Source organism: Aegilops tauschii, chromosome 6, assembly GCF_002575655.3.
Source record: "Aegilops tauschii subsp. strangulata cultivar AL8/78 chromosome 6, Aet v6.0, whole genome shotgun sequence".
NCBI lineage: Eukaryota > Viridiplantae > Streptophyta > Magnoliopsida > Poales > Poaceae > Aegilops > Aegilops tauschii.
Genome location: NC_053040.3, coordinates 253,601,827 through 253,614,686, shown reverse-complemented (window position 1 = coordinate 253,614,686; position 12,860 = coordinate 253,601,827). Strand labels below are relative to the sequence as shown.

The 12,860-nt window shown below is 45.9% G+C and overlaps 1 protein-coding gene across 1 annotated transcript; it reads right to left on the bottom strand.

Moving 5' to 3' along the window:
• Positions 1-7,732: 7,732 nt before the first annotated feature.
• LOC109766430 (uncharacterized) lies at positions 7,733-9,538 on the bottom strand. Its single transcript, XM_020325195.1, has 3 exons — positions 8,969-9,538; positions 8,870-8,882; positions 7,733-8,601 (listed from the first exon to the last, which is right to left on the bottom strand). Exons 1-3 carry the CDS (start codon positions 9,536-9,538, stop codon positions 7,733-7,735), a joined length of 1,452 nt encoding a protein of 483 aa, XP_020180784.1.
• Positions 9,539-12,860: the final 3,322 nt, after the last annotated feature.

Here is a 12,860-nt window from a genome sequence, read left to right as displayed (position 1 = left end):
AAATGTCGGATGTGGGGTTCCGGCAAACCCTTAAGGTTCGAACACTGGGGTGCGCACGAAGTCTTTCCCTCCTACCGATTTACGCCCTAGCTCGCTAAGATCTCGCGGACAAACTCGACGAACTCGGGACACAAAGAGACACGAGGTTTATACTGGTTCGGGCCACCATTGTGGTGTAATACCCTACTCCAGTGTGGTGGTGGTGGATTGCCTCTAGGGCTGATGATGAACAATATAAGGGAAGAACAGCCTCCTGAGGTTGAAGTGTTCTTGTGCTTGGTGTCTTAGCGGGCGAAAGCTGGGTGGATTGCTCGATCAGTTCAACCTGCCTCTACTGTGGTGGCTAGTTCTACTTATATAGGCCCTGGTCCTCTGCCCAAATATTGAGCGGGAAGGGAGCCAACAATGACAGGAAAATTTGAAGGGGGACAGCTAGTACAAGCTATCCTGACAAAAGTGGTCTTCGCCTACGAAAGGCTCTGGTGGTGACGCCGTCTTGGGCTCCACGATGACCTCCGTCTTGCCGTCCTCCTGGTCTTGGTCTCGTTGCACCAATATAGCAACCTTTGCCTGATACCTCGGTACTCCTCGCCTGCGCTGGCCTCCTTAGCACCAAAGAGGAAACAAGGAAGCTGCGCGCGCTGGCGCCCGCCTGGTGTCGTTCGTCATGGATCACGTCACGAGAGCCTCGTGAGGTTTGCCCTGCCTTGATATCTCCGCTCCTCGTGAGCCTGCCTGACTAGGCCACTCCTGAGGAGGTCTTGCATCGTTTGCCTCGCAAGGCTTGGACCCTCGTGAGGGTCTTGGATGCCTTGTTGATGAAGATGGGCCGTACGGCCTGGTGGCTTAGCCACGCCGTGGGCCGCAGGCAGGCAAGTCTGGGGACTCCCGTTCCCAGAACGCCGACAGTGACCAAATCCACGTCCAACAGTAGTAGATCTCTAACCAAATGATCAACAATAGCTTGAAATCTCTATAATTTTAGTACTTTTATAGTATGTACACGCAAAAACCTTTATATGATTTAACATACTTCCATAGTAGCAGATATCACTCGCTGCATTTAAATTCGTGGACATTTAGTATGCGTTTGGTAGCACATTTTTTTTACTAAAATATAAATAGTTGTTAGAAACCATAGTTTTTATATTTTTAAAAACCTTGACGGATTTAGCAACAAACCGGCATGGTAGCAAAGTTGTTAGAAAAACAAGGACCATCTAAAAATGTAGTACTTCAATGTTTTGGCACGCAATAGTATGTTTTTTCATAACAACTTTAGTAATGGCTGAAATTTATGTATCTTCTTTATGGAGCCGTAGTGTCATTTGAGGACAGAAGTACTGCTGCTTAAGATAAACAAATCTATTTAGCTATGTTTGGTTCCAATGTATTTCTGTAGTACTATTGAAGTATACTACTGCTCATAACAAATCTATAGTTCAAAATAATGTGGTGTAGATGGTAAAATCATGGCGTAATGTAAATGGATAATATTAGTGCATGCCCAGTTTTTTGTAACCACTACGTTAGATCTTAAGAACCTTCTGGACTTAGAAAAGAAGGCATGGTCCTAACTAGTGCATGCACACAACAACTAATGAACGTGACCAACTCATCAGCATGGATTACGTGAAAGAAAAGATTTTTACTCGGGTTTAAAATAAAAAGTTGATAATGCAAACTATAATGGTAGTGAACAGTAGAGAACAAGTGCAAATAAAGTATAGATGTAGTTGAGGGATGTCAGAACTAACTCTAGTTGCTCTTCGCCTGAGGAAAGCATGATGTAATCATAGATGTAGTCGACTACGTCGTTCACTCCATAAAAATTCAGCATTACAGCCATTGCCGCGGGCAAAACGTCTTCTTAGCACCAGGATGACCGAGCGAGGGTGCAGTGGACGATGGTGGACTCACAACCGGACCATATATATGAGGGTCAGAGGGGAATCTGTGCATGTTTCCATTACAAAACCTATCAAATAATAGAACAAGCATTTATTTTGATTCCATACTCCACGGGGCAAATAAATCAACGCCGGATTATATATTCCCTATATATGTCTCCCTTTTCCTACTAGAACAAGCAGAATTGAACTTTCCTTTTAAGCAAATAGAATTAAGGGAGAATTAATGCCCACGATGGGCCCCATCCATTGAACTCAAGGGGGCTGAGAGACTTATGGTGGGCCACGCGGGGAGATTTCGCTCCAAGGCGTTCCGCACGTTTCGTCGAGTGCTCCCCACCTCCGTTCTTTTTTTTGTGATCTTCCCACGTCCGTTTTTTGGGTCATTTTCCCATCGTTTTTTGGCATACCCCCCTGTCTTCTCGTGTGGTGTTTCCGTTACGTAATAACTGCGGTTATCTTTTCCATATGATTGATTCAAGTCCCAGAGTCCTCTTCATCTCAGCGGGACGTAGCAAATTCCCCCGAGCAATCCGGAGAAGACCACATATTTTTTTAAACGTATGTATATAGAAGACCCCATAAAGTTATTATCTAATTATTAATATCAAAAATAGATAATTATCGATTCGATCCCTAACAAAGCTGAAGTATAGGAATATATTTTGGCATCTCCGCCTGCATTAGTCCATCTTCAGTTGCTTAAAACCCTCAAGGACACTCTAATCTCTTGCGGGATGTTTCTAGCTACTTCATTGGCTTTCACCATCATCATCTGGACCGTTAGTTGCCTCCCGAGCTGTATTGGATCCTAGGAAAGGTGCAAAAACTCAATCATTTAATAAACTGGTTGGATAATAATTACTCCCTCCATTCCCTTATACAAGGCCACAAACTCATATTACAGGTACTAAGGCAAAATTTAATGATTGCTTTTGAAGCCAACGTTTCTTTTTGTTAACCGGGATCATTAATATGTTTGCATGCGTGCAAGGAAGAAATGTGAAAGGAGTAGTACAGTGTCATTATGACTACATGCATACAAGTATTAAACGAGTTGCTAGTTCGAGAAAACATCATTAATTTTTGCCTCGATTATTGTTAGTGGCCTTGTATAGATGTAAAATGTAATTTTCATAGTGGCCTTGTATAAGGGAATGGATCCATCACGAGAACCCTCCTCCTCAGCTGGTTGACTACAAGTAACCCGTACGAGGAATCTCGAAGAGTCAACGGTAGTAGATACTATGGCAGGTCAACACATGTCAATTTCTATTATAATAAGTGAAATAAAATTTAAGAATGAGCGTCTCTTACAATTATAGAGTTGAACACATCATATTTAGGAAGAGGCTGGACCACAGCATAGTCAATCAGCGTTGTGATGCGCTCTCCATGCATCATACAGGAGTACCTCAGGGCCCGTGACTGAGCATGAAACTGCAAGTCGAAATAATGTTTGCTTCCAACCAAGTTGGTGCCTGCAGTCCTCTCAACTTCAGCGCTCACAAGCTTACGAACAACAAGGTTGAAGCATTTGGGATGAAGTTTTTTATGAAAAAAGGGTGTCCTAGATCATTCGGAGGCTGATTTCGATCTGGTACGGCCGTGCGCTTTTTATCCATATTAAGTTGCACAAAAAATGCACAACAACATTTAGCAAAAGATATCTTGCAATATAGCTTAAATCCTTAGTACTGGCTGCAACGATCAATGGTTCTCTTCTAGTTTTACTTTGTCTCTACAATTTGGACGAAACCAAGCAATACTAAACTAGAAACCGAATTCATGGTTAGATCGCATGATGTTGCACGAGGTCAGATTGTCCTCACCTAGATGTATGTACACGTATCAAATCTAGTACCTGAATTCATGGCCTTTGCATGACATTTTTCTTGTACAAGGATTCAACTAAACAACTTATACACGTACCTATGAATGTTTTAGGATTGCCAGTCTAGCTATCTTAGTTTGGTGCGTACCAGAGTGTTCCAATATGATTTGTATATAGCAAAAGAATGTATAATAAGACAACTTACTTTAATGTATCTTCATCTCGAACGCCAATGATAAAGTCAAATATGTATTCGAGTGCATCTTCCACGGCATGCATTGGTGTGGGCAGAAGATCCACGGGCGCAGGCACAGCCTCCTGGGCCGCGGGAACATCCTCCTGGGGCACGGGCGCACCCTCTTGGGGTGCGTGCGCAGCGTCCCAATGATCGCCTCCATTGCTGATGGGATATCTGTGAACTTGGATGGGTGGTGAAATAGGACGCAGATGGAGTTTATAGATTTAACATTTTGTACCGTTTGACATCTAATTTTTTGGAGAGTTAATATTGCCTTCCAAATGATGAACGTCGTTTAATTGAAGCCTTTATTCATCTCCTAGTAGAAATTATTTTCAATTGCGGACGGATCAGATCTTTCTCCCAGTATTAGATAATATCTTCCCAATCCCATTATATTTCAGCCCATTTATCTTGTGAATACAACAGAAAGGAAATAAAAGTATTTGGATTAGTATGATGGTGACGCCGTTCCAATTTTTAAAAGAAACTTCCTTTTCCTCCTCCCCGTGGTCCTCTGTATGTACAAGCATTATCTCTTTATTAGGAAAATCATATCTCTTGATTGAATACTATCTTATTTTTTTATCCCAGCCAAAAGAAATATTTAATTTACGTCATTAAATAATGTATACACCCAAGGGTTGCAACGGAGTACGTCTATCATACAATGATATATATAGTAGCAAAAGGGGTTCACTGATATTTGGCAACGAAATATGGCGACACTTTTAAATATTTTTTATTGAGTATGACATATTATTAAACCAACAAGACATAAACAGACACTTCAAAACGTGACAATTGGCAACGAAATGTTTGCATGCAAAGCGTTCATACATATGTAAATCCAAGACATATTGTGCACTTGTGTACACAGATAATTCTAGTGTCCATTATTCCAAGATTGAACAATATCACTGACGTACGCACGCGTTTCATCAAGTGTCATGAGGCTGGCTTCATGGATATCTACGATAAAAATCAGTGTTATAGTGACATAGTATTACAGAAAAAATACATTGACAACAAATTCAAAGTAGAACGTAGCCCCTACATTGTAGATGATGATCATCATCATTAATGCTCGAAGAGAAAAACAATGTGCTCTCCCTCATAGTTTGCAAGCATTGCTGCCTCCGGTTTACCTGTATGTAAGTAACAACAAGCTTCTCGAACAGATTATCAGTGCGTTGCAAATGGTAGAAGTGACGACCAACTTGCTCTTCACGTACACATAAGAAAATTATCTATCGTCTACAAACAAATAAAATGTTACTATATGATTGCAACAATAAAACTACAAAAAGAAGCATATGAAAATCTCAAATTGTAAATGGCGCTTACCGAAAGTTCATGAGGCCAATCTCAAGGTAAGGGACTGGCGTTTATATATTGAATCCCACTGATGTTGTATCTTACCAACGTAGGCAAGAATAGCAACCACATCTGCAAAAAATTAATCACAATGAGACACTGAGTTGTACGGAGTAATATGCAAGACCAAAGTTAAAGATGATGCACCAGTGATGCTTTTGTACCGTAGCAAGAATATGACTTCAAACTGTGAGAAGCACGGGGGGGGGGGCAAATTGTCGACGTTATCCATTGCGCCGACATCCTAACCTCGGTCCTAGAATTTAGTGTGATGACAAAGTCCATGGCTAGATACCAGAAATGTCCATCGGGTATTTCCGTGGGGTTGAACCCGATGCGATTGAAATCATAGGTCATACCAGTTTGTATCATGGTGTTGAAGCGAATTGCTTGGTTGTTGTACGCAATCGCTTCCATCTGTCCTTGAGCCTTGTTAATCGTCATAGCAAAGCTAAGCCTTACAGGAAATTGCTTCCTCTTGAACTTGAATGGAAACATGTCATTGTGAGATGGGCATATTCGAGGAAGGAATACCCTCCTACCTGCATGTTGTCCGATCATGATTTCTGCGTTGATGGCGTTGCTCTCAAAACCTCATACCACAAGCCTCGTCCCGTTACACAGACCATTAGCCGGATCAATGTTCCTCATAAGTATGACATGGCAGTTGAGCTTCAGTTTGAGTGCATGCGGAGGCAGACCATTGGGAGTCAATCCATTCAGGAACTCGGGAGCATAGTAGCCATATGGGTCATCTTCTGCACTGTCAAAGCTATGGTATATTACTTCTTCTCCCCGAAAATGCTCTACCATGCGTATTTTTATCTTGTCGACGTTGTCGTTCGTGGTGGAGAGGATTACACGCGAAGTCATTAATTCGGATCGGACATGTTGTCATCTAGTCTCAGAAACACATGGTCAATCAGCTTCTCTTGGTCGTCACCCTCGCTTGTAGATGGCACACAAATATCTTCAGGGAGTCGTATGTTTCCTTGATCGTCAACTTCCTCGGTGCCATTGCCTACCCTTAGAAAGTAATCCGCAAACTAGGTGTCATTATGAGCCCTCATGTTGGTGACGAGCCATTGCTGGCGCATACCCTTCCAGAGATGTGAACTTCGGAGGGTTGCATCGATTATCTGACCCCGGGACCCCCTCCTGACGACCAGAAGCACCTGCCTAAAGTCCCCAGCAAACACAATAGTTTTTCCTCCAAAGGGCCAGTCCCGTCTTCCCATGATGCCGCACATGCTGTTGTCCAGTGCCTCGACCGCCTGCCGCTTAGTCATGGTGGCCACGTCCCATAATATCAATGAGGCCATCCTTAGTAGCTTGGCAGTACCACTCTACTTCGTGAAGGTGCAGGAGGCGCCATCGTCGCAGCTCAATGGGATCTTGAACCTCAAGTGGGGAGTACGGCCTCTAGGCATGATAGAAGCCGCGACGCTTGACGACCCGGTAGTGATAGCGATGTTTCCCTCGCTTTGAACCTTGGCGAGCAGCGCCCTGTACATAAGGTCTTCCCTGTACCTCCCGGGCCATCAACAAATAAAACACCCCCATCACCGTGTTCAACAGCAGCTAGTATCTCGTCGTATGCAACCCTCTGCTTCAAGTTTAGCGATGATGCCAATTTAGTGTTGTGGATGTCAAAATCGACGTTCGATTCCTCGATCACTTCTCTGGACTCGCCCTCGGTTCGGTTGAATGCATCGTCAATGCATGGAAGAGCAAAATCAGCTATGTCTTTGCCCATGGACTACAACGTACCCCTAATGTCAAGCAACACCATCCGTTCCACCTCAATCAGGCACATGTGTGATCGCTGATTGTCATCAGACATAGGCTCAAAGTGCCTATCCCATAAACCACGCACGTCGCCTGGCTCACAGTGCACCAAAATTTTTGCGAAGAGCCTCCTGAGCGAACATCGCATCGCCCGCTCGTCTGCTTCAGTAAGACAGTCGTCGAACGTGTTATCTGCCTCGATGAGTCCCAACCTTCCGGCAGCCTCTCTAAAGATCCCGCATAGTCTACCATCCATGGTGAGCAGGTTCTCATAGGATGTCTTGCCAGCAACATGGTTTAGCAGCACATGCATATAGTATCGCCCCCCTCGGCAGGATTGGCAGACACAATTCAACCTATCTGATAACGGTACACCCGCTCTTTCCAATACTTCTTACCCTTCTGCCATGTGAACCTTCCAGGAAAATCCTTGTACAATGTATTCCTAGCCCACGGGTGGTTTTGGTTAGCTTTGAAATACTCTGTCAACATGGATTTGGAAGCATTCTCAGAGGCGACTACGTTGGTCAAGTGAGCTTGCTCATTGAATGCCACCCTGTGCTTATTCGGGAGATGAAGAGGCAACTATATGACAGGCAGGTCATTGGCACACAAGGGGAAGCCAAATATCCTCCACATCACCTCTGGAGGAGTAACCCACCTCGCGTCTATGTATCTTTTGATCTCATCAATGTTACCATTGGCGTTGGGCTGGCCGATGCTGAAAGAAGCCCTATCATGGCCCTTGTATATGTACTTGTAAAGGAATTTGACGGCCTTTATGCTGGAGCAAACCTCAACGTTGATGTGGCAATTGAACATCCGCAGAAGGTAAGGGTTATACGGCACAACCCATCTGTTGTCCAACATTTTACTCTGGACCTTAGCCTGCCGACCATCATCTCGACGACGATAAACTAGGTATGAGTCCTTGCCCTGTGCCATGTTTTCATTGAACGGCCGCGGGTATCTGCACTTGCACTCGTTCTGTTGCATGCACACATTTTTGGGGTTGAGAGCATCGCATGGTCCGTGCATCATATGTTTCACCACCAAGGCGTGGAGTTCAGGATACTTCTTCTTGTCTTGGAGCTCGGCAGAAATGAGTCGGTCGTACTGCTCCAGAATGACAAGTTTATAGGCAGAATCCATGACCAACAAAAAGTGTGCGTGGGGGAGGCCCCTCTTCTGGAACTCGACTATGTATACATGTGCGACAACAACACCCAGGATATTCTTCTTGAACAACATCTCTTTCATAGCCTCTAGCTTGCCATGGAACACACGAGCCACAAGATCAGGTCGGTCTTGCACTGTCTGACCAGGAAACAACTCATTCGTTATCTCTTCCCAGTTAGGGTTGCAGGTCATGGTCAAGAAGATGTCAGGCTTCCCGTAGGTATGGACAATTGCCATGGCATCCATATGCCTCCGCTTCATGTCGCGGTCGCCACCTGGGTACGTTCCAGGGAGCACTATCCTTACCCCAACAGCGCTTGCCCGTGTCTCCCGGATGTAATTGCATCAACAACTCCTTTATACAGGTTCACACGGATCTTTGCCAGGTTCTTCCTGTACCATTTCAACCTACAACTCTCAATCTAGATGTACATGTCCACCCCCCATTGCTGGAGCAATCGTGCTCCACAGAGTATGGGATTGAATATCGTAGGTCATGTTTGCAGCATGTAACAGTAGCAGTCTCTCACGGAGATGCATAACCTGCTATTCCCCTCTGCACATGGATGAGTAGCACGGAAGTTAGGATTCATATGAGAACTATACAATTCATCAAACCGACAGAATATGCATAAGGCTTACCTGCGTCCTCCTCCTCATCATCATCATGTCTCCCTCTTGGTTGTTGCACAACTGGCCAAGGGACATCACGTTTAGGTAGTTTCGGGTGCCAACCGAGCTCCCCCTTGGGTTGAAGAGTGGGTAAGAGAGCGGGTCATACGAGCCATCCATCACATGTATAATGTGCCTCTGGTTGTCGTTCCCGTAAAGTGTAATCCTATGATCGAACCTCTTCGCTAGGTCAGTGCTCTCCACCCAAATTGCAACGACCTCAGATGACAGAGGTCTATTATACTTCCATTGGCGTAGTCTCTCGTCAGTGTTGAGGTCTATCCTGTAATCGTCGAGGTTGTCCCTGTGCGCACCCAAACTCCTAAACTGTTGGGAGTACGGGTTTTCCCCGAGTATGTCCACTAACTTTCTGACGACATACTGGTCTAATTGCTTGGTGGCAGCCTTGCGATGGGTTAGGCCTGGGTCGTAGTCGTAGAAGTACAACTGTAGATGCTCCGGACGGGATGTTGGCCTGAAGGAATGAACGTTGTGGTAGATGGTGCCGTGCGCCTGGAACGTGTACACCCCAGACTTCATGTTTGTGTAGCTTTCATCGAGGCTGACGCCGAGGGTTGTGACTTGTGAAGGAGAAGTGGCCGTTGGAGATCCGTATGTTCTCCTGAAAATGCCTAGAGTACAGTGCTCGACCAAAGCCTCATGAGCTCCGGGATGGGCTTCGGTTGCTTCAGCTCGATCTGCCCATTACGCAGTTCACGGCGTGCTACAGGATGTGTGTGTTGGCTGGGAGGTTTGAGTACACATAGTCCAATGGATCATGGTCGACATAGTTATTGTGACTTGAGTCTTCCAATTCGCCGTGCTCCATGTCATCAGCATCTGAGCCTGCAAACAATGTTTCTAATTAGTGTGATACCCCAACATGTGGATCACGCTCAAGCGGGTGTACATACCTCACTACTAGAAAAAGGGCTATAGATGGGATTGACACTAATGGCGCACCAGACAAGCGGTGCGCCATTAGTATATACTAATGGCGCACCACCTTCTGATACGCCATTAGAGTTGAAACTACTAATGGCGCACCAGGCGTAGGGTGCGCCATTAGTATCAATTTTTTTTAACTAGTGCGCCTGTCCTAACATACTAATGGCGCATCCAGACACAGTGCGCCATTACTAGTTGTAACTAGTAATGGCTCACCTGGCCCAGGGTGCGCCATTAGTATCAAAAAATTTTTTAACTAGTGCGCCTGTCCAAACATATTAATGGCGCATCCAGACACAGTGCGCCATTACTAGTTGTAACTAGTAATGGCGCACCTGTCCCAGGGTGCGCCATTAGTATCAATTTTTTTAACTAGTGCGCCTGTCCAAACATACTAATGGCGCATCCAGACACAGTGCGCCATTACTAGTTGTAACTAGTAATGGCGCACCTGGCCCAGGGTGCGCCATTAGTATCAAAAGTTTTTTTTAACTAGTGCGCCTGTCCAAACATACTAATGGCGCACCACCAGAAGGTGCGCCATTAGTAACCTGGATTACTAATGGCGCATCTAGAGTTGATGCGCCATTAGTAAGTGGGCAGCAACAAGATATTTTGGACAGCCTCTCCTACCCACACTCACTTTCTCCCCACTTCATTCTCTCCACCTCCTCCTTGTCTCGGGTGCCTCCTCTTTTTCACCTCATTTCCACCATAGATTCATTCAATTTAAGTGGTTAAATTACCTTGTTTTGATAGGTAAGTAAGGGGGGAAGCTATATTTATGTTGTTCTCCCTACAACAATGTGCACATGCACTTTTTATGGCCTAGCTAGCTAGATCTATGTATGTTCGTGGTGTTGCATATGTTTGTGGTGTTGCATATGTGTTTGTGTTTGGAGGTGTACCGGTATTTGAAATGCGATAGTTGCCAATATTTTGCCGGAATGTTGATTCATTTCCGTTTCGGCGAGAATTTTGGCATTAAACATTCTTTTTGGTCCTATTTTTAGGGAAAGTCATGCCAAATTTTTTCTTGGTTCTAAAATATCGTTTTGCTCTACCCCGCAGGCGACCATGGTCCGCATGATGACCGAAGGCATCGTGAATAGGTTTTTGAGGTCCGCGAAGGCCGAGATGCTTCAAAAGAACGAGACGGAGATAAGATGTCCGTGTCGAAGATGCAAGCTGAAGAGCCTTATTGCGGACTCGGAATCCTGGCAGGTGCGGGACCACCTGCTTTTGCGTGGTTTCATGGATGGCTATCGGTGGCAAGGTGATGAAGATGACTATGAAGTCGTCCATGGGGGCCGGGCAAGAAATGAGGAAGGGCAGCAAGACAACCACCGCGGCTCGGGCGGGCGAGAAGACGAAGAATCCCCAGGAGATGATCACGACGGTGATGCTGTACACAGTCATCATGTAGAAGATGCAGGACATGATGATGAGGAAGATGCCGGAGCAGACGACGGGCATGATCATGAAGATGATGATGCCGGCGGAGCAGACGACGCTGGACCATCGATGGGCTGGGTGTAGGACCCTCATATTCAAGAGCTGCTTCTCAAGCAGACGGATAACGCAAGAGCTGCCGCCCGAGAGAAAGCCAAGATGGATCAACTTGAGTTAGATGCGGTTACTCCATTGTATGAAGGATGCAGGCCCGAGGATACCCGCCTGAAAGTAACGCTCATGGCTTTGGAGATGAAGGTAAAACACAAAATGACCGACGCATGCTTCGACGAGAACATGTCATTCTGGCACGAACGTCTTCCCAAGGGGAACAAGTGCCTGACCAGTTTGGAGGAGGCGAAGAAAATCGTGTGTCCTCTGGATTTACCGCACGTGAAATACCATGTGTGCATGAACAATTGCATCATTTATCGAGACGAGCACGCGGAGTCTACCATATGTCCGGTGTGCGGCGTCACTCGATACAAGAAGAGGAAGAAAGCTCCTCGAAAAGTGGTGTGGTACTTTCCGATCACTCCTCGTCTGTAGCGGTATTTCGCGGACCCTAAGGTAGCAAAGCTCCTGCGTTGGCACGCGGATAGGGAGGAGAAGAAGCGAGAAGATGACGCAAATGATCCGGAGATAGATAAAAAAGACAAGATTCCGAGTCACCCTAAGGATGCGAGCCAGTGGCAAGCGTTGAACTTCGAAGACCTAGAATTTGGGAATGATCGAAGGAACATTGTGCTGGGCGCGAGCACCGATGGAGTCAATCCGTTTGGCAGCCAGAGAAGCACACATAGCACCTGGCCTGTGTTTGTGTGGATGTACAACCTTCCCCCCTGGTTGTGCATGAAGAAGAAGTACATTCACATGAGTATGCTAATTGAAGGACCGAAACAACCAGGGAACGACATCAATCTGTTTCTGGGGCTGCTGAAAGAGGAGCTTGACACGCTGTGGAAAACGCCAGCCAATACGTGGGACGCCGCAGAGAAAGAATATTTCCCTATGAGAGCCGCGCTGCTCACGACGGTGCACGACTATCTCGGTTACGGATATCTCGCGGGGCAGGTGGTCCACGGATTTTCTGGATGCGTCAGGTGCATGGATGACACAACGTATCGCCAGCTAGATAGAGATCCCGGGTCTTCGAAAACCATGTTCATGGGACATCGAAGGTGGCTTCACGACGATGACCCGTGGAGAAAACGCAAGGATCTATTCGATGGTGAAACTGAACCCCGAGGACGCCCGCGTACGAGGAGCGGCGAGGAAATAGACGAGCTGTTGAAAAATTGGAAAGACTTCCCACTGTCGGGAAAGAAGCAAAAGGCGCCAGAGCCGGGAAAGAAGCGAAAGGCGCCAGAGCCGCTGCTGAAGGTATGGAAAACAAGGTCTGTTTTCTGGGACTTGCCGTACTGGAAGATCCACCGTGTGCCTCACAGCCTTGATGTCATGC

Bases quoted from the DNA above. Each gene is read 5' to 3' on its own strand.
- LOC109766430 (XM_020325195.1), bottom strand. From the start codon at position 9,538: ATGAAGTCTGGGGTGTACACGTTCCAGGCGCACGGCACCATCTACCAC.